At 43.7% G+C, this 27,940-nt stretch overlaps 1 protein-coding gene across 2 annotated transcripts; it reads right to left on the bottom strand.

Moving 5' to 3' along the window:
• Window positions 1–4,579: 4,579 nt before the first annotated feature.
• On the bottom strand, window positions 4,580–26,089 carry BCL7B (BAF chromatin remodeling complex subunit BCL7B). Of its 2 annotated transcripts, none has more exons than XM_004442120.2 (6): window positions 25,898–26,089; window positions 22,802–22,877; window positions 8,901–8,997; window positions 6,535–6,705; window positions 5,890–5,969; window positions 4,580–5,629 (listed from the first exon to the last, which is right to left on the bottom strand). In XM_004442120.2, the coding sequence occupies exons 1-6, from the start codon at window positions 25,987–25,989 to the stop codon at window positions 5,537–5,539; spliced, it is 609 nt and encodes a 202-aa protein (XP_004442177.1). In that variant the 5' UTR covers window positions 25,990–26,089; the 3' UTR covers window positions 4,580–5,536. The 2 variants fall into 2 exon arrangements, with proteins under 2 accessions (XP_004442177.1, XP_087273856.1); XM_087417730.1 differs by lacking the exon at window positions 25,898–26,089 and adding an exon at window positions 25,359–25,557.
• Between the last annotated feature and the right edge of the window lie 1,851 nt (window positions 26,090–27,940).

A 27,940-nucleotide genomic window follows, 5' to 3' on the forward strand; every position in this document is an offset into this window, starting at 1 on the left:
CACGCGCACTTAACCACTAAGCCACGGGGCCGGCCCTCCAACTCCATTTTAAAATGGCTCCGCTGTAGTCAATTTTGATGTACCACATACATATACAAACATATTCTCTAAATAATTATATTGTAATTGGTTAAATCAATATTCTTTGTATAACTTATGATTATATATTATTCACAAATAAGCCACATGGTGAACTGATCACATTTCCTTTCTTCTAATGTTTTCCGTGGTTTGCATCAGTCTATTTTTACTTCATTTTCTATGGACCTATCACTGCTCTGTCCCCAAACTGATAGAACTGTATCAGTTCTATCTGTCTCCCCTCCAAACATATCAGGTGGGCAATGCCCTTCCAATTTGTCCCCTGCCTCCCACCTTCCTCTCCATGGCCTCTCGCACACTGTGTCATTCCCCTGTTCTCAGCTTCCAACGGTTGGCTCCCTAAAGCCAACAGAGTAAAACCAAACTCTGGCCTGATCTTCAAGGCACTCCACAATTTGTCCTCAATCTTTCTACTACTTCCCTCAAACTCCTTACTCTTCAGCAAAACTAGTTTATCTAGATTTCCAAATATCATTCCCCACTAAAATGACCCAGGGCTCCTTGGAACAATGACTGGGGCTGGCAAAGTTCAAGGTGAATCAGGAACATCTTGTGCCTGAAAGTAAGGAAAATCATGATGGGGGCATGTCAAAAGGACACAGGAGACAGCATAAAGGGATTCTAACTGACTGAATCCAGGATAATTTGAACATTACAAAAATGACAGTGATGGATTGTAACACATTGAATATAAAGGGAATCCAAGAGGCTGGAGTAATACTCAAAGAGAAAAGAAAGTAAATGCAACTGGAGAGACAAGGGAAATCTGGCCTTTACAGACAGCTGCCAGTGAATGTAAAAAGAATGACAGATTTAGAAAAATCACTATTTTGCAACTCCAGTGAAGTAATTGATTCAGAAAGAGATCATCAACAGATGCCAAAATCACTAGGTGAAAGGTTGGGGAGTGGTCTAAAATTATCACCACCATCCCCACCCCGATTACTTATGTAAAAGCACCCTAAAGGTGGAAAAGTCGGGCAGACACCACCTTAGATCAAACTCGGCATCACCAATAATGGGACAAAATGACAATATCTGCCTCTTGACATAAGGCAATGAGATGTACACATTTCCTCTGTAGTATTCTAACCAAAACCATTTAACCTGAAACCCCTACAGGAAGAGAGACAAATCCAGATTGTGGGACATTCTACAAACAACTGACTGGACACTTCAAAAATATCAATGACACAAAAGACACCTATCTACTCACCTCCCAAAAAAGGTTCTAAAAGGAGACTAAAGAGACATGAGAACTAAATGCAATGTGTGACCCCCGATTAGATCCTGGATCTGGAGGGTGAGGGAAACTACTGTAGTAGTTACTTAGTAATTCAAATGTGCATATGCATTGGCCTACCACTACCCAAAGGGAATTTACAACTTATTTGTGAATCACCTGTGGTCATTCCTTGACTTCTCTTCTTCTTCTCATGCTCCTAAACGCTATCCCATCAAGATTCTGGGATGGCGGTGGAGATTGCTAGCCTGAATTTCTTAGAATATCAATGAAGTGGTGTTAAAGTCAATGAAAAGAAGAAAATGGTTTCTTTTTTTGTTTGTTTGTGTTTTTCTGAAGAAGATCAGCCCTGAGCTAACATCCATGCTAATCCTCCTCTTTTTGCTGAGGAAGACTGGCTCTGAGCTAACATCTACTGCCAAGCCTCCTTTTTTTTTTTCCCAAAGCCCCAGTAGATAGTTGTATGTCACAGTTGCACATCCTTCTAGTTGCTGTATGTGGGACGCGGCCTCAGCATGGCCGGAGAAGCGGTGCGTCGGTGCGCGCCCAGGATCCAAACTGGGGCTGCCAGTAGCAGAGTGCGTGCACTTAACCGCTAAGCCATGGGGCCGGCCCAAGAAAATGGTTTCTATTACACCTTTTTCATCATCCTCTATGTTCTTTCGTGCTCTCTACTCCAGCTCTTACTACTCTATGCTCTATGTAGTTCCACGTAGCGGTCTAGCTCTCTAGCCAGCCTACCGACCTCCTGAGGGATGGGATTCCTGGCCTCCCAGTCCTAGCACCTGGTCATGAAGTAATCACAAATGCCAACCGCTATCCCCCCTTGTTAGTTTTCTCTCCTGCTCACCTTTTGTAACACTTGATTTCAATAATTCTGTTTTTCATTTATAGAAACTCTATTTGGTCCTTTTCCAAATCTGCCTGGTCATTTTTGTGTGTGTGTGTGAGGAAGATCAGCCCCGAGCTAACATCCATGCTAATCCTCCTCTTTTTGCTGAGGAAGACCGGCTCTGAGCTAACATCTATTGCCAATCCTCCCCCTTTTTTCTCCCCAAAGCCCCAGTAGATACTTGTATGTCGTAGTTGCACATCCTTCTAGTTGCTGTATGTGGAACGCGGCCTCCACATGGCCGGAGAAGCGGTGCGCCGGTGCGCGCCCAGGATCTGAGATCCGAACCCAGGCCGCCAGTATCGGAGCATGCGCACTTAACCACTAAGCCACGGGGCAGGCCCCTGCCTGATCATTTTTATGGTCTCTTAGTCATTATACATTGAATAATGTTTAAAGACATTAAAACATACTTATTTTATGCACTACATACAATTGTAGTATCTGTGAAAATAATTTGACAACTTGATAGTACATGTTAAAATTTTTAAGAAAAAACAAAACGGGATGATGAAACAGGGCAGCAGAACTTGGATTCTAGCCTTATCCATGATACCTGGAGCCTCTAATAGAAATGAGAGGAATCACTTTAGGGAATACTGAAATGAAATTCTTGAATATACAGAATGTAGAATTCTTTTCAATCATGACTTGATTGTTCTCCTTAGGAATCAGGAGCCAAAAGGAACTCAGGGACAGAAAGCAGATTTGTGATTGCCAGGGCCAGGGTGTGTGTGTGTGGCGGGGGGGAATGGGGACTGACTACTTAATGGGTATGGGGTTTCTGTTTGAGGTAATAAAAAAGTTTGGAGCTGGACAGTGGTGATGATAGCACAATATCGTGAATGTACTTAGTGCCACGGAACTGTACACTTTGAAGTAGTTAAAACAGTAAATTTTATGTTGTGTGTATTTTACCACAATAAAAAAAAGTAAAAAATAAAAATGAAAAAAGAAAAGACAACTCACCAGCTGGGAGAAAATATCTGCAAATCATAAATCCAACAAGGGGTTAATCTCCATACTATATAAAGAACTCACACAACTGAACAACAAAAAAACAAACAACGTGATCAAAAAATGGGCAGATGATACGAACAGACATTTTTCCAAGGAAGATATACACATGGCCAATAGGCAGATGAAAAGAGTTCAACATCACTAATCATCACGGAAATGCAAATCAAAACTACACTAAGATATCACCTTACACCCATTAGAATGGCTATAATCACCAAGACAGAAAACAACAAATGTTGGAGAGGTTATGGAGAAAAGGGAACCCTCATACACAGCTGGTGGGAATGCAAACTGGTGCAGCCTCTATGGAAAACAGTATGGAAATTCCTCAAAAAATTAAAAATAGAAATACCTTATGATGCAGCTATCCCACTACTGGGTATCTACCCAACGAACCTGAAATCAACAATCCAGAGAGGCTCATGCACCCCTATGTTCATTGCAGCATTATTCACTATAGCCAAGAAGTGGAAGCAACCCAGTGTCCATTGACTGATGACTGGATAAAGAAGATGTGGTGTGCAGGGCCAGGCCCGTGGCGTAGCGGTTAAGTGCGTGTGCTGTGCTGCGGCAGCCCGGGTTTCGCCGGTTCTGATCCCGGGCGCACACTGACGCACTGCTTGTCAGGCCGCGCTGTGGCAGCGTCCCACATAAAGTGGAGGAAGATGGGCACGGATGTTAGCTCAGGGCCAGTCTTCCTCACACACACACAAAAAGATGTGGTGTTATATACAATGGAATAGTACTCAGCTATAAAAAGACAAAATCATCCCATTCACAACAACATGGATGGACCTGGAGGATAGTATTCTGTTAAGCGAGATACACAAGACAGAGAAAGACAAACACCATATGATTTCACTCATACGTGGAAGATAAACCAACACACAGAGAACAGTTTAGTGGTTACCAGAGGGGAAGGTGGTTGGGGGTTGGGCACAACGGGTGAAGGGACACATTTACATGGTGACTGACAAACAATAATGTACAACTAAAATCTCACAATGTTATAAACTATTATGATATCAATAAAAGATTAAATAAAGAAAGAAAGAAAGAACTCATGAATGCCTCCTAAGGACCTGGAGCTGTGGAAAACACATCCATTGGTTGCATTCAGAGTACACAGCAACAGAAGTATAGTTTGAACTACATGACAACTTCCAAGGGAGTCTCCAAATCATTTTCATCACAGTCACTCTGTGGTAGTAAGACAACTGGCAGGGCCCAGACCCCAGCGACCTCATAAACACTCAGCCACCACCACCCCCAGCCCCTGCCTCCACAACCTTCAAGAATGAAGCACTCAGATACCAACAAGACATATTTCAAATAGTTTAATTTTAAAAATATTCTATTCAGTGCTAAAATATGTCTCCACTCACTGTTGCCCATTTCCATTTTCTTAAAATTTTGAAACAAAAAATAAAATCACAAAGTTCAATTAAACATGCAGATTTCAAAGAAAAGAGAACTTTCTAGAAAGTCTGAGCTGAAGGAGTACTGTGGGAGATGGGTACTGTTGTCAGAACCTCAAATTCTTGCTGGGGCAGAGTTTGTGGCAGGAGGCAGGGGAGGCTGGAATGAAATGTGTGGGTAAAAACAGGGAAGGTTGCATGTGTGCGTGTGTGTGTGTTGGGGAAGGGGATGGTTACAGCAGGGGACAAAGAACTGTCAGCAGCTAGAGAGCCCACGAGAGGCAGGATAACCTCAGGAATGGGCAGAAGTGCCAGGACAGCAAGAAACTGATACGGACTTTTCTGCCCTCTTGTACAGAAAAGCCCTTCCCTTCCCTCCAAAGTCTCTACCCAGGAATTCTCCAACAGCAGCCTACAGGGCCCCTAGCCCTATGGGTAAGTCCATGACTCTACAATCTCCATTCAAGTTCAAGTAACCCTAGGCACTCTCTTCTCTAGAGGGTGCCTTCCACATCTCTTTCCTCTTGTAGAAGCGCCAGCAGCTCCATCCAGAGGTTCTGGAGCAGAGACTGCTACCTGGAGGTGACAGTTGAACCTTGGGATGGCTGAATCTCCAGCCTGCTTGGGGTGCAAAAAGGACATTGAGTGCTCCTCTTCCCAAGAGCAAGCAGACACAGGTGCCAGGGACGGGAAGATGATGCTACCACCCAAGTCATATGTCAGCCTTCCAGCCCAGAAGGCTCTTAACGTGCAGGCTCTGGACCACAATGCTTGCCCTTACCCCAGCAACACAGCACGGCCAGAACCAGAATGCAATAAATAGATGCAGGGGGCCGGGAGGTGAAGGGCACCAGGATGGTGCTAGCTTTCTGACACTGTCTGCGGCACTGCGGGTTGGTCCACACAGAAGCGTTTCAGGGGTGGGGCGCCTGAGTCTTCCTCGTCCTCACCGATCTAGAAGCAGCCAGAGCATGGAATTATAGGGCCATCCCTCTGAACCAAAACCTCCCCATCCACCCTAATTACAACCTAGAAGCCTAGCCCCAACCTCTCACAGATAACCAAACTTCTTTCCCTACCTTATAACCTGGAGACACCAGTTTCCCTTGCTGCCTCCCCACCCTACTATAGCATATTTGATGCCACAGATCCAATCCACATCAACAGTCCTCACTTTTTTCTTAGAAACTGGGAGACCCAAAGTGCTTCCTTACCTGTGTCTCTAGTGGAACTGGTTCTTCCTTCGTGAGGGTGGGAGGTTCATCGGCAACTTCTGAGGCAGGCAGGGAGGGCTCTGAAAAAGCAGCAAGGTCAGCAGAACTGCGGGGCCTCCTGAGGCGGGAGACTCCTGTGGAATCTCTGCCTCAGGCTGGGGAGCTTTCCTAAGAGCTATGTGGAGGCGCTTTGGGGAAGAGGCAACATTGGCCAGAGAATCAATACATATTATAAGAAGAAATTCGTAGGATCTAACGCAAAGAGCATGAACTCTGAAGTTAAAAGGAATGAAACTGGAGACAGCCAGTTCTACCAGTTACTAGCTATGTGATCCTGGACAAGCGATTTAACCTTTCTAACACTGACCCCACCTCCTCATCTGTAAAACGAGATAACAGCTGCCACTTCACAGGGTTTTTGAGAGACATATACCAGGCATCAAATATGAAGACTGCCTTATTCCTTTATTCTGTCAAAGAGGAAAATACAACCATTCCTCAAAATAGCCCAAACTGTTAACGATTGGCTTGAGGCTGCCAGACTCTGAGGAACCTTCTCTAACCTCTTACTCTAAAGAACAGAAGCATCAAGAGCAAAAGGCAAGGCCCCCCCAAGATGCTCATCCTGGGTCAACTGAGACTCACCCTCGAGGATCTCTTGGCCCAGAGTAGGGGGTTGGGAGTCATCTGTGCGGAAGTCAGAGGTGTGTGCTGGGCTCAGGGACTCGCTCTGCTGGGGGCTGGGGCTCGAGTTGGTGCTGCTGTCCACTTTGAGTTGATAGACGTCAGACACAGAACTCTGGTTGCTGTTTTCATCTGAAAACCAAACATGACAAAGGCAACAGCTGAGGTGGTCATTTTCCTTGAGGGTAACTCAGTACAGAGCCATGGGCCTGGTGTCTCCTGAGGCCACCATAGACACAACAGAGTACAATGAGCACTGAAGACGCCCCCCGAACCGAAGGCACGCACTCACGGGGCTTCTACACACTGCAAATATCAACAGACTCTCAAGTTGATTAATTTCAGCATCTTCTATTTCACGACATATCTTCTAAGCACAAGATGCAGCCAGAATCTTTAAGTTTATACAACATCTATATTTCAGGAACGCCAGGATACGCTTATTAATCCCTTCTTTATTACCTACCAATTATAGCTTGGCCCTGGTATTTTCTCACTATCCAGTGGAAGGGAGGGACATAGCTGTGCCTCCCAACCTTTCCCACAACACAAGATGCGTAGAAAATGGTAAAATCTGTCTGGTACTCTTGGCCATCTGAAGAAGCATGGTGTCTGATGGTGGCCACCCTTCAGCTGCCCAGGCTCCACCTGACTGCCTCAAGGATCAAGGGATTCCCACCTGGGAAGCTCTATCTGAAGGCTTAAAGTCACCACCTAAGTCAAAAACACAGGAGTCAACAACTCCTTCCTCTCCCTCACTTCCAGCAGCCAGTCACCAAATCTGATCCATCCTACTGCTCTGACATCACTTGTGTTCATTCCTTCCTCTCCTACTGCCTTGGTTCAGGCCTCACTATCTCCGGCCTGGCCTCCTGCAACAGCCACTAACTGCCCTTCCTCAGTCTCATGTACTCCCAACTGTACTTCACACCACTGCCAGTGATCTTTCTAAATACTTTGATGGTTCCCTGCTGCCTAAAGGATAAATTTTAAACTCCAGTGCTTCTCTGGGCAGGCATGAAATGGCCCTATCACGACCTACAAAGCCCTTTCTGATCTCCAGCCTCTGCCTGCTGTTCTTCCACACGCACCCCTGGCTCGAGCCAAGCTGGATCCCAACCTAAAAGGTGCTGCATGCACAGGTGTCTGTTACGACATGCTCTTTCCAGGCTTCCTAAAAAGCCCCTACACATGCCAACATTCAGCTCAAGCATCACTTCCTCTGCAGAGCCCTGTGTCCCAGGCTCCCTTGGGTGGAAATGACCACCCTCTCTTCTATGCTCCTGTTGTTTCCTGTGCACACCTGCATTTATTAATTTACACACCAGTTTCCTTCCATTATACTCTGCACAGGCAGGCTCTGTGGCTTACTGGTCCTTGAATCTCCCATGCAGTACACAGCACCTGGCACACAATAGGGGTTCATTAAATGTTCACTGATGAAAAGGATGAGATGGTGGCCAGACTGAGGAAATGAAGCCCCATACCTCTCCCAGAGCCTTATGATTTTGAACACTCCCCACACAGCCGGAGAATCTTTCCCTTGTATTCTCCTTCCTACATCACTCTGAGCTGAGGGTGCTGGGGGAGGTGGAGAGGAGACACCTGCATGCTCCCAGGCTAGTTCTGAAGAGAAAACTGTAAGCCCTTTCCTACAAAGACTACTACCTCCTACACTAAAGTGGAAGTAGCATTTTATTACAAAAGGAATAAAGCTCCGCCACTCACGAGCTCAGGCAAACACTTTTCTTCTCCAAGCATCACTTTCCTTAAATAGGGATGATGATAACTGCCTGGTTTATATCACAGGCTGATGTAAGGATACAAATGAGAAACTGAAGTGCAAGTGCTTCCAAAACCGCCGTGTCGGTGTGCAAGGCAGTATAAGGACTGCAGCACTGACACAGGCAGGACGTTCACCGTGGACTGGTTTAGGAGCGGAAAACTGGTGCTAAGAGTGGACAGGCAGACGTCCTAGCTTTGGGTGGCCTCCTCTAAGGCACTATATAAAATATACAGTCTAAAGAAAAGAGCTTCTGATCCAGAAAATCAGGACCTAATATAAGGTCTGTCACTCACTAGTTACACGACTTTAGATCCACAACTTCACCTCTCTGAATCTTAGTTTCCTTAGTGGAAAATGAGGATACCATCATCTATCTTGCAGGGTTATTGTGAGGGTTAAATGAAGACTTATCTGAAGTGCCTAGCAAGGTAACAGCAAAACAGGAGGCACTAAAATGATACATAGAACTATTCTTCTTATTATTAATGGGTTCTTCTAAGTTTTCATTTTCCTGCAAGGAAGACATATGGATGCAACTCACCCTGGAATTCAAGAAGGAGAGAGGAATTGGCTGAGGCATCAGAGGGAAAGCCATTAGGTTCCCGGGCTGCTGAACTGTTCGATTTTGACTTTTCTTTCTAGAAAAGGAAAAAAAGAGGAATATGACCGAGCCAAGCAGGAGACTCACAGAGAGGGAGAAGGGTGCTATCTGACACACCACAGAGGTCTGGGTTAGGACTAACGGGAATAACACTAGCAGTTTGAGAATCCAGGACCCAAGGAACAACAGAATCCTGGAAAAGGTGTCCCCAAGCCTCAGTGTCTCTATCTGTCAACCGGACCCCTCCAGCACTAATATCATGCATCAAAAGTGAGAGGCAGATACATAGCTTCCACTAGAGCTCCCTGTAGTACTCTTCTGCTTTCTGCCCTGATCAGAATGCTCTATCCAACCCTTCACTATGTCAACAGGTGAGAAACACAAAATACTCATTTGAGAAAGATTTCTGTTTCAGTGCCGCAGCAGGAAGAAAACAGTGAAAGAAGAGTGGACCTCCGATGGACAAAGGAAGGAGTCACTGTCTATGTAATGCAAGCAGTGACAGGACGAAGGGGTCCCCATCAGCTCCATGCCTGACCAATCAACCCCATCCATTCAAAATGATCACCCCATGTCCACCTTTGTCTCTAACCTTATCTCCTTCAAGCAGGATGCAGGTTACACATGTGGGGAACCAGAGTGGGAAGGTAAGCACTAGCTTGCAGCAAACAACTCCACGGGAAAGGAAATAATCTAAGCATTTGCAAATGAGAGCAACCCAACAGCCAAAAAGTTTAAATCTGGGTAATCTCAAATTTACTAATTCATACTTTAAATACATGTCTATTTATTGTACATGCATTAAACTAGTATTACAATTTAGTTTTTGTTAATAATGCTCAATCCTACCTCCGCAAAAAAAACTGTACACATTTATGCAGGTTCTTCCTTTCATTTTTTCATAAGCAGACATAATTTTAATGTAATTACACTTTACCATTTTACTACATAAACTACACCAACATGATTTTTTTTTTTGCTGAGGAAGACTCACCCTGAGCTAACATCCGTTGCCTATCTTCCTCTTTTTTCTTTTTTTTTTCACTTGAGGAGGATTCGCCCTGAGCTAACATCTGTGCCAATCTTCCTCTATTTAGTATGTGGGTCACCGCCACAGCATGGCTGATGAGAGGTGTAGGTCCCCACCCGGGATCCAAACCCATGAACCCAGCATGCTGAGCTCACATTACGCTATGGGGCAAGCCCCTAAACATGATTTTTAACAGCTGCAAAACATTCCATACACCATAAGTTAGTCAATCACTTATCAACTATTGGACATTTAGCTTTAACTTATTTAGGATTGTGCTTATTTATTGTTAATAGGAATAAAGCCACAATGCTCAACTTCCGCTTTTTCCTGGATTATTTTATTTGGATAAATTCACAAAAAAATATTCCTTCTAGATCAAAAAGTATAAACATTTCTCTTGAAATACACTGTACCTCACTACTCTCTAAAAGGATCATGGCAATATATTTGATGTACTAGTTTCACCAACATTTGGCTTTATCATTATTTTTTTTTGCTCTCTCCTTTATCTTTATTTTAATGATTCTGTGTTCATGTAAAATAGGAATGCACTACAGGAAATTGCAAAAATACAGAAAAAGAAATGAAAATCACCTACACAACCAGAGACAACCTATACAGATATTTGTATGAAAATGGATCATGATGTAGTATTATAACGTGCTACCCCTTCCCCCGTCACCACATTAAAAACATTTTCCTATGCCACTGAGTAACCTTCTACAATCTTTTATAATGGTTACAAAGCTTCACAAGATACAGATACACGATAACTTAATCAATTCTCTACAATAAGATCTTTATTTTGCTTGCAATTTATAAATACAACGAACAATACTGTAAAGTTCAACACCATAGATGTACCTTGCACACATCATGATTCTCTCCTGAAGGAAAGTCCTAGAGATAAAACTTCTAGATCAAAGGGATAAATATTTTGAAAGCTTTCCTTTCCCTCTCAGCTTTATTAAGGTATACTTGACAAATAAAACTGTAAGATACTTAAAGTGTATTAAAGTGTATATCATGGTGATTTGATATATGAATACATTGTGAAAGGATTCCCACTAGTCAATCAACACCTCTATCACTGAAAGCTTTTAAATATACATATACGATCCACTTGACTTGTATAAAGTTCGTGCCAATTTACTCTCCCATCAGCAGCGTTCCACTCTCTTGTATCCTTCACATTTTTTTCCTTATCAATTTGATTATCATTTTCCGTTTTTCCTTATCTAACAAGTCTATGCTGGTACCTTAGAAGATGGCACACTACCATAGACCACTGCAAGGTAGATAAACTGATGGACCTCAGGGCCCAGCTCAGAAATCAACACAAACATTGTGAGAAGCCCTTGGAAGAGACAAAGGGAGCTGAGTCCTGGGCAGGGAGAACTTGAAATAGGAAAGGGCCAGGAGGTTATTATATGAGAAGTAGGTTGAGGGAGACTTTCAAGCAGTGTCCTTCCCCCACATATACACACTACCCAAGAGATTTAACTGCCCGACCTTTGGCCCTTATGGGTAATGGCATCAGGGCTGCATGAAAAATAAGGGGTGCCTCTAGAGCCCCCCTAACTTTCACCTATCAGCTCCTTGGGCTTGGCAACGACAAGGAAGGGTGGCTGCTCCCAGATAAAGGTAGCACATGTAAGATTGGTACTAGGGAATTCCCTGGGAGGCAAGGGAGGATGGGAGAGGGTAAAAGGGAAAAGCTGAACCTTGAGGCTAACCTCATCCCCTAAATCATTTAAAGGAGGGAAAACCAGAGTTTAGGCTTACATCCTCCCTTCAGTTATCTATTACTAGCCAAGGCAGCTCAGAGTCCCAAGGCAATAAAAGATGAGTGCACAGAAAAAACTAACCAGACACTGGAGGAAAACTAACACCATGAAAGACAATAAACAGAACAAGCTAAATGAGAAGTAGACTAATGAGACAGAAGAATTTAAATAAGACATGCTAAGTATTCTCAGAAAGATAAAGATGATAGTGGAAAGATGTTTTGAAAGAAGAACCAAATAAGGAAATTTGGTATGAATAATATAGTTGTTCAAAACAAAAACTGAGTGAGTTTAGTAGTAGAAATAGATACAGCTGAAGAAACGATTAATGAGCAAAAACTAGGTTGAGAAATCAGAATACATGAGGAAAGGATAGAGATGAAACAAATGAGAAAAAAGTTAAGAAATAAAGAAGCTAGATGTGAACATCACAGGATACTCTTACAGAAGTTCTAGGAGATCAAAGATAGAGAAGAAATTCTAAAAGTTTCCAGGAATACAAGAGGATCACCTATAAAGAATCAAGAATTAGACTGACAGCAGATTTCTCAACAGCAACACCAGAAGTGCAACAGTTGAGTAATAGTTTCAAAATGCTGAAAGAAAATAATTTTGAACCTAGAATTTCATATACAGGTAAAATGACTAAACATGAAAGTAAAACAAAGATATTTTCAGAAATAAAAAGATATTTTCAGAAAGTTTTCTCCACAAAAGCCCTCTTTTATTTATTTATTTATTTATTTTTTCCCCCAAAGCCCCAGTAAATAGTTGTATGTCATAGCTGCACGTCCTTCTAGTTGCTGTGTGTGGGACGCGGCCTCAGCATGGCCGGAGAAGCAGTGAGTCAGTACGCGCCCGGGATCCGAACCCGGGCCGTCAGCAGCGGAGCGCGCACACTTAACCGCTAAGCCACGGGGCCAGCCCCACAAAAGCCCTCTTTGACAAAACTGTTTTTTTTTTTTTTTAAAGATTTTATTTATTCAGTTTTTTTTTCCCCCCAAAGCCCCAGCAGACAGTTGTATGTCATAGGTTCACATCCTTTTAGTTGCTGTACGTGGGACTCGGCCTCACGTTGGACGGAGAAGTGGTGCCTCGGGGCGCTCCCGGGATCCGAACCCAGGCCGCCAGCATCAGAGCGCGCGCACTTAACCGCTAAGCCACGGAGCCGGCCCTTTGACAAAACTCTTGAGGGATGTATTCAAACAAGAAGAGAAATGAATCAAAGAGAAAGCAATAATAAATAGGTACAAAGGATTAGTAAATGATTAGTAATGTTTACTTTGTCTAATTAAGCAATGACTAAAACACAATATATCTGTAACTAGCGAAACTCTTATCTAAAACTCCAGTCAAAAGTAAGGACAGTGTAAGGATGGAAGAGGGGAGGGGTGGAGACCAGAGGTAGTTAAAATGTGTTATGGGTGTTGTCAGGTTCAGAGGGAAAACACACAGATTTGGATAAGCTTTATACATTGACAGGTAAAAATAATATGTGTAAGTTTTATTAAGTTAGAGGTAGCCAATAGAAAAATAAAAATAGAATGTAGAACTTGCAAATCAACAGAAGAAAATCTGTCTAGTCATCATGAGGTGAAGAGAGAGAAAAAAAGAAAGTGTATTATGGCAGAAATCCTTGTCTACACTAATAAAATTTTTAGGTGGTCACATTTTCCCAACCTTCCTGGCCACTAGATACATGCCACAAGCTACTATAAGCACACATAGTGAGTGTGTATGTCCTGAGGTGACTTCTGGGAAACTCCTTAAATTCATGAAAATACCATTTGCCCGTCCTTCCACTCCTCCTGCTGCCTGGAACCTGAATGCGTTGAATGAATAGCTCGATCTTGGAATACAAGGTTAAAACGAAGCAGAGGGGATGGGATTCAGAAAAAAGAAAAAACGGAGCAGAAGAATGAGGACCTGTTATTTAATGAGCATAGAGTTTTAGTTTTGCAAGATGAAGAGTTCTAGAGATCGGTTGCACAACTATGTCAATGTATCTAAAACCACTGCACCGTACACTTAAAAAATGGTTAAGATGGTAAATTTTATGGTGTATTTTACCACAATTAAAAATAAAGTAAAATGGGGGCCATCCTGGTGGCACAGTGGTTAAATTCAGTGGCCGAGGGTTTGTGGTTTCGGATCCCAGGCGCGGACATAGGCACTGCTTACCAAGCCACGCTGTGGCGGCGTCCAATATAAAGTGGAGGAAGATGGGAACAGATGTTAGCCCAGGGCCAATATCCCTCAGCAAAAAGGAGGATTGGCAATGGATGTTTGCTCAGAGCTAATCTTCCTCGCTAAAAAAAAAAAGAAAGAAAAATAAAGTAAAATGAATAGAGTCATTACTCTCTAAAAAATTTTTAAAAAAGGAGCAGACAGTTGGAAGAAACCTGGGTCTCTTGGAGCAGACCCACCACACCGGCCCTGGACTGTATATTTGTGCTCCTCTAAGAAAAACAACAAAATAAACTTCTTTCTTAAACCACTGCTATTTTGAGTTTTCTGTCACCCACAGCTAAACCTAATCCTAATATGCCCAATCAGCAGAGAATGTGAAAAAAGGGGCCAAATAGAATTATAAGACATATCAGTCAAATATAAATCAAAAGACAACAAGGTAGAAATTCTAAGACCAGAAAACAGAATTTGAAGTGGAAAAGGGTTAGACATAAGGGACAAAGAGAGACATCATATACTGGTAAAAGGAATGACAGGTCAAGATGATCTAACAATCACGACAGGAACATACACACATCAAAAACAGAGTCAACGACATAAAGTGACAACTGACTCACCAGCCAGGAAGGAGCAAACAAACCAACAATTTCACACACCCCTCTCAGAAATATATAGAACAAACATACAAAAAATAAGCCAAGACATAGAAGATTTGGATAACATAATAAATGCTTCAATTGTTCCATTTCACACCTAGAGAGTACATACGTATATTTTATTTGTGAGGAAGATCAGCCCTGAGCTAACATCCATGCCAATCCTTCTCTTTTTGCTGAGGAAGACTGGCCCTGGGCTAACATCTGTGACTATCTTCCTCCACTTTATATGGGACGCCGCCACAGCATGGCCTGACAAGTGGTGCATCAGTGCCCGCCCGGGATCTGAACCCAGGCCGCCAGCAGCAGAGCGTGTGCACTTAACTTAACCGCTATGCCACGGGGCCAGCCCCGAGAGTATATTTGTTTTAATCACAAGTGAATGTTCCAAAAATCAATCATGTATCAGGTCACAAGAAAAGTCCCAATAATCCCAAAGAACTAACATCCTACCAATTCAATGAAATCAGAACACCTATTTTATAAGGATAGCTAAAAAAACCTCACATATCTAGAAACTAAAAATCATTCTATTAAATAACCTTTGGGTAAAACAGGAAACCAAAGAGGAACTTATGAAAAACTTAGAGCTGATGACATTGTCAATGACATTTTGACACTCATACTTCTCAAAATTTATGGGAGACTACTAAAGAAGTGAAAAGTATTTAAAAAAAAGAAAAACTAGAAAAAAAAGAGCTAACTGTTCAATACAAGAAGCTAGGGGGGCCCAGCCCCGTGGCTTAGCGGTTAAGTGCGCGCGCTCCGCTACTGGTGGCCCAGGTTCAGATCCCGGGCGTGCACCGACGCACCGCTTCTCTGGCCATGCTGAGGCCACATCCCACATACAGCAACTAGAAGGATGTGCAGCTATGACATACAGCTATCTACTAGGGCTCTGGGGAAAAAAAAAAAAGGAGGAGGATTGGCAATAGATGTTAGCTCAGAGCCGGTCTTCCTCAGCAAAAAGAGGAGGAGTAGCGTGGATGTTAGCTCAGGGCTGATCTTCCTCACAAAAAAAAAAAAAAAAAAAAAAAGAAGCTAGGAAAACAACAGAGTAAACCCAATAAAACAAAAAAAAAAAGGAAATAATGGTAAACACTAATGAAACAGAGAACAAACAAAAGATTAACAAAATTACAAGATGATTTTAGGAGAGGCAACAAGACGGATCATATTATGGAAAAAAACTGCAAATAACAAAGGTGAAAAAGGCAAAATAACTACCAATATAATGGGGACTTTAAAGTACAAAAGAATCTGATAAGTATCTCTACACCAGCACATGTGGAAACTCTGATCAGTGCTCTTCAGCAGGGGTGCTGCTGGCCTTTTGGACAGGCCAATTAACTCTTCACTGCACAGGCCTGAATCACGCACTAACAAAAGTTTAGCATCACTGGCCAACCAAAAAATGCCCTGCCTCACTTCTAAACACTCTTCGGGAGGTGGGGAAAGGGGCAAGACCCAGCACTGCCCTCTATTAAAGAACAAATGGCCTATTTGAAATGGATAAATTTCTGGAAAATATATAAAACAGCAAAGTAAGTACCAAAAAAGAGAAAACCTAAATACATCAATCACCATTAAAGCAACTATACCCCGGCCCCACAAAGGCCCAGAAAGTACTAAAAGTGAGTTCTATTAAACTGTCTCATTTTATTTTTTTTAAATTTTTTGTTTATTGCAGTAACACTGGTTTACAACAGTGTATAAATTTCAGGTGTACATCATTATACTTCTATTTCTGCATAGATTACATCATGTTCACCACCCAAATACTAATTACAACCCATCACCACACACGTGCCAAATTATCCCTTTTGCCCTCCTCCCTCTCCCCCACCCCTCTGGTAACCAGCAATCCAATCTCTGTCTCTATGTGTTTGTTTATTGTTGTTATTATCTACTACTTAATGAAGGAAATCATACGGTATTTGACCTTCTCCCTCTGACTTATTTCACTTGGCATTATACCCTCAATGTCCATCCATGTTGTCACAAATGCCTGGATTTCATTGTTTCTTATGGCTGAGTAGTATTCCATTGTGTATATATACCACATCTTCTTTATCCATTCGTCCCTCGATGGGCACTTAGGTTGCTTCCAAGTCTTGGCTATTGTGAATAACGCTGCAATGAACACAGGGGTGCATGTATCTTTACACATCGGTGTTTTCAAGTTCTTTGGATAAATACCCAGCAGTGGAATAGCTGGATCATATGGTAGTTCTATCCTTGATTTTTTGAGGAATCTCCATACTGTTTTCCATAGTGGCTGCACCAGTTTGCACTCCCACCAGCAGCGTATGAGAGTTCCCTTCTCTCCACACTCTCTCCAACACATTGTTTCCTGTCTTGTTAATTAGCCATTCTGACGGGCATGAGGTGATATCTCATTGTAGTTTTGATTTGCATTTCCCTCATAGTTAATGATTTTGAACATCTTTTCATGTGTCTGTTGGCCATCTGTATATCTTCTTTGGAGAAATGTCTGTTCAGGTCTTTTGCCCATTTTTTAATTGGGTTGTTAGTTTTTTTGTTGTTGAGATGCATGAGTTCTTTATATATTTTAGAGATTAACCCCTTATCAGATGTATGGTTTGCAAATATCTTCTCCCAATTGTTAGGTTGTCTTTTCGTTTTGTTGATGGTTTCCTTTGCTGTGCAGAAGCTTTTTAGTTTGATGTAGTCCCATTTGTTTATTTTTTCTATTGTTTCTCTTGCCCGGTCAGACATGGTGCTTGAAAATATGTTGCTAAGACCAATATCGAAGAGCGCACTGCCTATGTTTTCTTCTAGAAGTTTCATAGTTTCAGGTCTTACATTCAAGTCTTTAATCCATTTGGAGTTAATTTTTGTGTATGGTGTAAGGTAAGGGTCTACTTTCATTTTTTTGCCAATGACTATCCAGTTTTCCCAACACCATTTGTTGAAGAGACTTTCTTTTCTCCCTTGTATGTTCTTGGCTCCTTTGTCAAAGATTAGCTGTCCATAGATGTGTGGGTTTATTTCTGGGCTTTCGATTCTATTCCACTGATCTGTGTGTCTGTTTTTGTACCAGTACCATGCTGTTTTGGTTACTATAGCTTTGTAGTATATTTTGAAATCAGGGAGTGTGATACCTCTAGCTTTGTTCTTTTTTCTCAGGATTCCTTTAGCTATTCGGGGTCTTTTGTTGTTCCATATAAATTTTAGGATTCTTTGTTCTATTTCTGTGAAAAACGTTGTTGGAACTTTGATAGGGATTGCATTGAATCTACAGATTGCTTTAGGAAGTATGGACATCTTAACTATGTTAATTCTTCCAATCCAAGAGCATGGAATATCCTTCCATTTCTTTGTGTCTTCTTCAATTTCTTTTAGCATTCTGGTGGATTCTTTAGGGTTTTCTATATATAAAATCATGTCATCTGCAAATAGTGACAGTTTCACTTCTTCCTTTCCAATTTGGATCCCTTTTATTTCTTTCTCTTGCCTGATTGCTCTGGCTAGGACTTCCAGTACTATGTTAAAGAGGAGTGGGGACAGTGGGCATCCTTGTCTGGTTCCTGTTCTTAGAGGGATAGCTTTCAGTTTTTCACCATTGAGGATGATATTAGCTGTGGGTTTGTCATATATAAACTGTCTCATTTTAAACAAGTTGTTCTAGAAATCAAAAAAGAAGGGAAATTGTCTAATTTGTTTTAGGAGGCTGGTGTAATCTTAATACCAAAACAAGGTCAAGATAGCAGAAGAAAAGAAAATGACAGAGGCCAGCCCAGTGGCGTAGCCATTAAGTTCGAGCGTTCCGCTTCGGTGGCCCGGGGTTTGCTCATTTGGATCCTGGGTGCGGACCTACTCACCGCTCATCAAGCCAAGCTGAGGCAGCATCCCATATAGAAGAGCTACAACTCTACAACTATGATACACAACTATGTACTGGGGCTTTGGGGAAGGGAAAAAAAAAAAAAAAGAGGAAGACTGGCAACAGACGTTAGCGCAGGGCCAATCTTCCTCAAAAAAAAAAAAAAAAAGAAAAAAAGAAAATTACAGAGCAATTTTACTTAAGAACCAGATGCAAATATCTTAAATGAAATATTTGTGAATTGAATGCAACATTGTATAAAAAAGAAACCCCCCAAACCCAAGCATATCCAAGTAGAATTTGTCTTAGGAAAGAAAGAACGGTTCAACATCAGAAACTTTATTAATATAATTCACTATATTAATAAATAATAGATTAGAGGAGGAAAATCACATGAACATTTCAGTAAACACAGGAAAAACAGCTGGATAAAGTCCAACATCTATTCATAAAATTTAATAAATCTTAGAAAATAAAAAAAAGGGAACTTTTCATTTTGATAAAGGCTATCTTCCCAAAAGCCTACAGCAAGAGAGAAAACTCACCCTACTTAACATTAAGCCATACTAAGAACTGATAGTAAATAAAAGTCACTCCAGTGCAAGTACCGATAAAATAATAACAAAACAGAATAGAGAGCTCAAAAACAGATATAGATAGGAATACCAGCATATAATAGAGATGACATCACAAGTCAGTGGAGAAAGGACAGATTACATTTAATAAACAATATTAGGGGAAATGGCTCACTGTATGAAGGAAGATTAAAATTAGATCCATATTTCCACTATTGAAAAAAAAAAACAAGAAATCTAAATGGATTAAAGATCTAAATGTGAAAGTTAAAACTGAAAAGCTAACAGAAGATACAGAAGTTCTTTATGACCATGGAACGGAGAATAATTTAGAAATGAGACTCAAAAAGTAAAAACTGTAAGGAAAAAATTGATTAATCTGACACAAAAAATGAAAAGACACTATTATGACAACTTCAGATAGGTGACATGTCAGACAAAGACATCTGCCATGTACAAAACTGACCTGCCTTTTATATATCTACAACATCAATCAAAGCATCCATGCAAATCAGAAAGGTAAAGACAGGAAACACACTACAAAAATGAGCAAAATATGAGAAATCAGAGAAGAGGAAATAGGAAAAGAAATCTGAAGAGAGAAAATTATCAAGCTCACTAGTAATCAGAGAAATGCACGATAAACGAGATACCACTTCACATCCATCAGACCGGCAGGAGTTAGGAATTAGACATTAGGTAATATCAACACTGGTGAAGATGTGGGAGATGAACTCTCCAGCACTACTGGAGAAGTGTACTAACTACACGGGTGCAGCCGTCCTGGAGAGAGATCTGGCAGCATTTAGTAAAAACAATTATGTATGTATACCCTATAACAGAGCAATCCCACTCCTGGCCATCCAACTCAGAGAAAACCTCCCACAAGTCCTCAAGGAGAATGGTTTAAGGGATGTCTGTAGCAGTCACTGGTGCTAGCAAAAGCTGGAGGCAACACATAGAAACAGACCCATATATGGACACCTGAAATGTGACAAAGGTGGTTCTACAGAGCAGGGGAAAAAGAACAGTCTTTTCAATAAATGATGCTGGCACAAATGCATGTCCACGTGGAAAAAAATGAAATAGGGCCCCTTAGTTCAAAATACACAAAAATCAACTCCAGGTGTGTTATAAATAGGAAAAGAATACAAAGCTTGTAGAATATTATATGGAAGAATATCTTTGAGGCCTCAAAGAAGGAAAAGATTTCTCAAGACATTTAAAAGTACTAATTATAAAGAGGGCCGGCCCCATGGCTTAACGGTTAAGTGCTCACGCTCCGCTGCTGGCGGGCCGGGTTCGGATCCTGGGCGCGCACCGACGCACCGCTTCTCCGGCCATGCTGAGGCCGTGTCCCACATACAGCAACTAGAAGGATGTGCAACGATGACGTACAACTATCTTCTGGAGCTTTGGGGAAAAAAAGGAGGAGGATTGGCAATAGATGTTAGCTCAGAGCCGGTCTTCCTCAGCAAAAAGAGGAGGATTAGCATGGATGTTAGCTCAGGGCTGATCTTCCTCACAAAAATAAATACATAAATAAAAGTACTAATTATAAAGAAAAAGATTAATTATTTTGCCTACATTAAAATTTAAAACTTCTGTTACTCAAGGTAGCATAAAGAGAGTGCAAAGCCAAGCCACAGAATGGCAAAAGATACGGACAGTATATAATCAATACAGGATTTGTGTCCAGAACAGAGAGAATTCCTACAAGTCATAAGAAAAAGACTACAACCAAATAGACTTAAACAAGCACTTCCTAAAAGAGGAAATCCAAAAGGCTAATAAATATTGAAAACGTGCTCAATCTCATTAGTAATTATGTAATTAGCCATCAAATTAAAACCACAGTGAGGTATCTTTACAGGTAAGTCTAACAATGCCAACTGCTGATGAGGACTTGGAGCAATGAGAACTCATATTTCTGGTGGAAATATAAATTGGTACAATCACTCTTGCAAATAGTTTAGCATTAGCTAGGATAGGGCAAAATACACATACCCTAAGACCCAACAATTCCACTCCTAGGAATACATCCTGGGAAAACTCAAGCACATATTGACCTATATACTGAATAAGAATGTTCACAGGACCACTGGTCCTATTACCTCAAACTGGAAACCCCAACATCCATCTGTGCGAGAATCAGAAAGATCAATTACGGTATAGTCCTGTAATAAAATTCCATACAGCAATGAAAAGGCACAAATAGCTCCAAAGACAATCTGGATGAATTTTACAAACGTAATGTTGAGCGAAAGAAGCAAGACACACAAACATAGATACTTCATGACACTGTTTACATAAAGTTACAAGTGTTTACAAATGACCAGAGAAGTGGTAAGGAAAGCAAAAGCAGGACAGTGATTTCCTCCAGAGGGGAGGCAGGGGATGCTGAGAAGAGTTCAACAGAGGCCTCTGGGAGAGTTGGCAACGCTCAATTTTTTCACCTGGGTGGTTTCTACAAGGGTATTAGCTTTATAATTATTCATTATACTGTACCCTTATGTTTTACATACTTTTCTGTGTTTTATATTTGAGATTTTTTTAAACTGTTAAGGGAAAAAAATGGAGACAATCTGGGTGTTTATCACCCAGGGAATGTGTAGATAAATGTGGTCACTGCAGATAAAAGAATACAATGCAAGAGTCAAAGGTTAACAATTCTATTTACAATTACAGAAACATGGAGAGTTCTCAAAAACAATGTGGAACAAAAGAGAAGAAATGGAGGTTTATAGGACAAGCTATAGATAGATGTAAATTTTTTTAAAATACAATTATGAAACAATGCTACGTATTTTTCAGGAATACACAGGTGTCCAAATAAACCGACGGAAGACGAATTAGAAAGGAATATATAGGGCCGGCCCCGTGGCTTAGTGGTTAAGTGCGTGCGCTCCGCTGCTGGCGGCCCGGGTTCGGATCCCGGGCGCGCACCGACGCACCGCTTCTCCGGCCATGCTGAGGCCGCGTCCCACATACAGCAACTAGAAGGATGTGCAGCTGACATACAACTATCTACTGGGGCTTTGGTGGAAAAATAAATAAATAAATAAAATTATTAGAAAGGAATATATACTTATAAAACATATAACACACTACAGCGGGTAGCTAATTGGATAAGGGCAGGAGTCAGCAAACTTTTTCTTACAGGGCCAGATAATAAATATTTTAGGCTTTGCCGGCCATTAGATCTTACGGCAACTACTCAACTCTGCCATTATAACTCAAAAGCAGCCACAGACAATAAGGAAACCCAAGGGCATAGCTGTGTTTCATAAAACCATACTGACAATTGCAGGGAGCAGGGAGGCCTGGGCTGTAGTTTGCCAAGCCCTAGAAAAGGGGAATGGGTGAAGGAAAGGGAATAAAGGGGAAAATAATAAAGTAAGAGAGGCTTTGCGTGGGCCAATGACAGAGGGTGCCTTCAAGTAGCTTCAACTCAATTCTGGGGAAATAAATTCCGTTATAATTAAGAGGCAATGAGGGCCAGCCCCGTGGCTTAGCAGTTAAGTGCTCGCGCTCCGATGCTGGCAGCCCGGGTTCGCACTGAGGCACCGCTTCTCCGGCCATGCTGAGGCCGTGTCCCACATACAGCAACTAGAAGGATGTGTAGCTATGACATACAACTATCTACTGGGGCTTTGGGGGAAAAAATAAATAAATAAAATTATAATTAAAAGGCAATGAAAGAAAGAAAGGAAACGGTACCTTTTTGTTGTTTTGATTTTCTTCCACACTTACCTCCTTGCTGTCTGTCACAGGAACCCACTTAAATATCCTAAGGGATGTGTCACCCACAGTCACCCACTTTTTCTCCCTAAAAGAGAGACACTTCTTAGAACTGACAAACAATAAAATCGATTTTCTGTTCATAACTTGTGCTTTTCTACTTCTTAGCAGATCACTCAATCTTAAATGCCTTCTAAACTTACTCTCCATCAAATTATACCTTACCTTTCAGTACAAAATCACCCCTTCAAGAAAGACTTCTCTATCAAGTTCCTCTGGCTCTGAGCCCTCTTCTCGCCACCTTTCCTCATGGACAGTGTACCAAAGCCTTTTCCTCATAGACCACACCAAGACAGAGTAGCAGCAGTTTCAAACTCAGGTATCTACCTGGCCAGCATTTATTTCCTAAAAATTAATTCAATTCCATTGATACTTATAAAGCCCTATAATACAGGGCCCTGCAGGAGATAAAGGATGTATAAGACATGGTCCCTACCTTGGGAGTCATAAGAATGAAAAAGGTAGGTAAGGAAACCATTGTAACACACGAAGGTGGCAAGGAAGTTGAGAAGGCTGCAAGACAGAGTAAGACTAGGATATCCCATGGAAAGGAGAACTCCTATGACTCCCGTGAACTCTGGGTTGAAACACGATTCCATTTAAAAATAATCAAATTCTATTTAAAAATAATCACAGGAGCAGGACAAGACGCTTGCAGCTAACAGAACCGAGCCTTACACTGGCTTCAGGAAGAGGTGAAGGCTGGGCCATGGAAAGACTGGTTTAAGGTTTTACTTCACAGAGAAAGTTACTTTTGAGATAAGCCTTAAAAAAATGAGTAGTTTTTTCCCCCAGGCACATAACCGGGAAAAGACAAGGGAAGTAGATTATGGACAAGCAGAGTTGGGGAGCCTGAAATATGATTTCTGAAAGTTTCATGTCCAAATTTGAGGTTATAAAAAAGCAAAAAAAAAGTAACCGCTGGTACTGTTGCTATTGATGATGCTGTTCAGCAAATGATGACTTCACGGAAATGCAGAGACTGTGATGTAACACAAAGAAAAATGAACTAAAGACTCAGGAAACTGGAATTAATTCCTGGACAAGCCACCCCATTTCCCCATTTATTCAACAAATATTTAATATACAAGACCCTATGCTAGGCCCTGGGCACACAGAGAACAAGATGCGCAGTCCCTACCCTCACAGAGCCTGCATTCCAGTTGGAATCAGACATCAAACTCCTCACTTCACAGTCAGACACAGATCAAAGTGCGATTTTTGCAGGTTAAAAAGTCAAATATAGGGGCCGGCCCCGTGCCTTAGCAGTTAAGTGCGTGCGCTCCGCTACTGGTGGCCCGGGTTCGGATCCCAGGCGCGCACCAACGCACCCCTCGTCTGGCCATGCTGAGGCCGTGTCCCACATACAGCAACTAGAAGGATGTGCAACTATGACATACAACTATCTACTGGGGCTTTGGGGAGAAAAAGGGAAAACAAGGAGGAGGACTGGCAACAGATGTTAGCTCAGGGCCCATCTTCCCCAGCAAAAAGAGGAGAATTAGCATGGATGTTAGCTCAGGGCTGATCTTCCTCACAAAAAACAAACAAACAAACAGAAGTCAAATATAGGAAATGTCTTGATTCAACCTAATACAATTGTGTAAAGTTCTATGAAGGGGATCTGATTTAGACTGGGGATCTTGAAAGGTGTCCTTGAGGAAGCAACTTTTGAACAGAACTACGAGTTAACTATGCAAGGGGGAGGTGAGGGTAGAGGAAGGATGCTAGGCAGCAGAACAGTAGTGTGGCTCCCACTGAAAGATGGGAGCATCATGGCCAGCATCCTGGGAAAGAGGGCAGTTTGAGCCAGGTCAGTGAGGCAGGAAGGATTGTCTTTGGTCTTTATCCTAAGAGCAAGAAGAGGTCACTGAAGCATTATTTCCTAAGCAGAGGAGTGCTATAAGATTTACACTTGAGAAAAATGAAGTCACTCTGAGTGTGACAAGATGAATGGACTGGGGAATGAGCAAGAGCTGAAGCAGGGAGATCATCGGGAGGCTGGTACAGAGTCCCGGTGAGAGAGGATGCTCATCTGGCCTAGGCTGCTGCTGGGGGCAGAGCCGGCCAGAAGAGACAGCTGTGCTGAGTCTAAGGTTTCACAAAAAACCCAGGAGGATTAGATTTGGAGGGGAAAATCATTAATTATTTAACTAATATTTGAGTCCCAACTATAGGAAGCCCTTAGAGAGATAAGGAAGTTGGTCTTGTGGGGAAACGCACATCAAGCCTAAGGTAACGATGCCCCTAAAAGGGGTGGAGGGCTTGGGGCGGGAGGGCTTGGGGAAGGCTTCCTGGAGGGTGGTAACATCTACCCAAGGCTTTAAAATCAGTAGTAGTAATCGGCTAGACAAAGGCAGCGAAGAAGTTGGCGCAAACAGTCGGCTGTGCAAGTCTAATGTGATAACGCATCGGAGTTCCTGGTACAAAACAGGCGGACAACCGGCGCCGGCAATGAACGTTACAGGAGCCGTTTCCGAACGAAGTAGGGGTCCACTCCTCCACTCACAGCTCCATGACACCAAGAGAAGATGACTCCCAGCGCTCCGGGTGCGGGCCAGCGCCAGGGGAAGACAGGGTTGATTCCTACGACCACGCCTGCTCCGGTGGCAGGTAGGTTTACCGAAAACCTCTCCCCAAACTCAGCCCAGTTACTACGTAGAGCGCTCGGCACGGCCGACGGGAGACACTCAGAGACCATCAGCTACTACGTGGGACAGCTCAGAACGCAGACAGCTCCGGAGGCCGGCGGGCGGGCGCGCGGACGCAGCCGGCGCCGCGGCGCGCACGAGAGCCCGGAAGCCCGCAGCTCCCCCCAGCGACGCGAGCCCGCGGGCAGGTGGGCGGGCCCGAGCCGGGCGGCCCACCGATTGGTCGCGGCCAGCACGCCCTCTGACCTCACGCCGACGCGAGCTGCGCCCTCCTGCCGCCCTCTCCGGCTCCCCCTCCCCCAGCGCCGGCCGGCTGGCTCCCACCCCGCCCGCCAGGCCGGCGCTCCTCTGGGCCTGGCCTGCGCCTCCCGCAGCACCTCCGGCCCCGGCCCCTCACCATTTCCGCACTTTCTCGATGGCCGCCATCACCTTCTTGATGTCGTCCTTGGCCCGGCTGCGGGTCTCGGCCCGGACCGACCGGCCCGACATGGCGGCGGCGGAGCAGCGGGGGCCGGGGCACTGCTCCCCAGACGTGAAATCGCCCGCCTCACGCGCCGCCGCCCGCCCGCCGCAGCAGCGTCACCGCGGCCGTCGCCCCCTCCGTGCGCGCGTGCGCGAGGAAGCGCGCGCACCCTCCCGCCCCTTGGGGCTCGAGGCCTCAGCGCGCCTGCGCGCCCCGCCCGGGGCGGCCCTCCTTTGGCGCCACCGGAGTCCCCTCGGCCGGCATGCTGGCCCCGGTGCGGCGAGAGCGGGCGGCACGTGCTGTAGGCAGGGCGAGGTGCGAGGCGCTGCACGGTCCCTGGCCCTTTCCCAGGGCATTTGTAGGTCGGCACCTTCCCCCCCACCCCAGGGCAGCTGCCATAACATAGTTTATGGACTTGACCCTAATGGGACCACGGTTCTGCGCCATCCTGCCCTGCTGCCTGTCCTGTCCAACACCCTAGCTCCCCGGACAATACCGCGGTGCTCCAACCACAGGATTTCACACGTTTCTTCAATACACCTCTGGGCCTTTGCACACACCTGTTCCCCACCTGGAATTTTCTCTCTTTGCCTGATGGACTGACCACTTACTCTTCCAACATCCATTCCAACTCGGAGAAGCCTTCCCCAGATATCCTGGGGTTCTGTTTGTTCATACTTAGCACGCTACATTACTGTCTCATTTAATTCAGCAGTTGCTGCTTAAATGATGCCTGCGTTGTGCAAGGTTCCATGCTAAGTAATGAGGACAAAATCTGAGCTTTTGCTTTCAGAGAGCTTCCAGTTGAGTAGAACATGCAGACCAGAAAACAGGCATTTAAATGCCATGGTATAGATGCTAGGCTAAGGGAGGTACAAGGTGCTGTGACAGCCCTGATCTAGATGAGGGGTGTCCAGAGGCTTCTGGGAAAAAATGACCTTGACTCTGACCTCTGAAAATGAGGTAGATGCATTTGCTCCAAGGCCTGACTGTGTCCACAGACATTGAAGACGCTCAATAAGTGTCCTGGTGAATGTTGCATCTTTCAGTGCAGCTCCCTGGCTCTTTGCCCCCCCGATCCCCACAGGCATTTATTGATGCCTGCAAGATGCATGGGTCCTGTAGCAGGTGCTTCAGGAGACATAAAGGAAACAGGTGACAGTTTGCATCAGTTGGTAGTGGCTACTTCTCTCACCTCCAGAGAAACTTCCTTCTGTGTGTCCTAGAGAAATGCCTAGCTAACCCTGAACTTGACAGAGCCACTGACTATGACTGTTCAGCCTTTCGTGATCCACCAACATCATGGCTTGATAGCATATGTCATCTTGCTGGTGAGAGGCCCAGAAATAGCATCTGCCTGAGGAGTGGAAGAGCTGAACCAGCACATGGAAGGAAGGGATGATTCTAGAAATAACAGGATCAAGGACGGCACATCTGTTTCTCAAACCCAAGTGATCCAAACTAACAAGGCAAGCACTGCCTGAGCACCTGCTGTATGCCTTACAGCAGTGGCCACTGTGGGTGATGGGAAGATGACTAAGACACACTCCCTGCCCTCGAGGTGGGGATAAGGGAAGCAGTAGGAAAATAAAATGCAAGGCAGAACATGGGAAGTGTCGTGAGAGAGGCCAGCTCTCTAGACTTCTCCAGTTCTGTTCATAGGTCTAGGCACACAGCCCAAGACCTGGCAGTTATGTCTAACTTCTCTCTTACCCTTGTCCAAGTCCTGGCCAGCCTCCCCGCTGAGGTTTCTCACCTGTAGCTTCTCTCTACTCCACAGCCCACTGCTCCTCCCAGCTGCACTAGCCTCCTGCACCATCTCTCCCCCAGCCCACCCTGCCACTCAGTCACCTTCCTCAGGCTATCCCCTCCTCTGAAGACCCAGTGATTCACCTGTTTCCGGCCCACATCTGTCCACCTGGCCCTCCATTCCCCACCTTATCTCCAGTGGAGCTCTCTCTGGGTAAGAGAGGCCCA

Source organism: Ceratotherium simum, chromosome 26 (genome assembly GCF_057802395.1).
Source record: "Ceratotherium simum simum isolate JZ-2026a chromosome 26, ASM5780239v1, whole genome shotgun sequence".
NCBI lineage: Eukaryota > Metazoa > Chordata > Mammalia > Perissodactyla > Rhinocerotidae > Ceratotherium > Ceratotherium simum.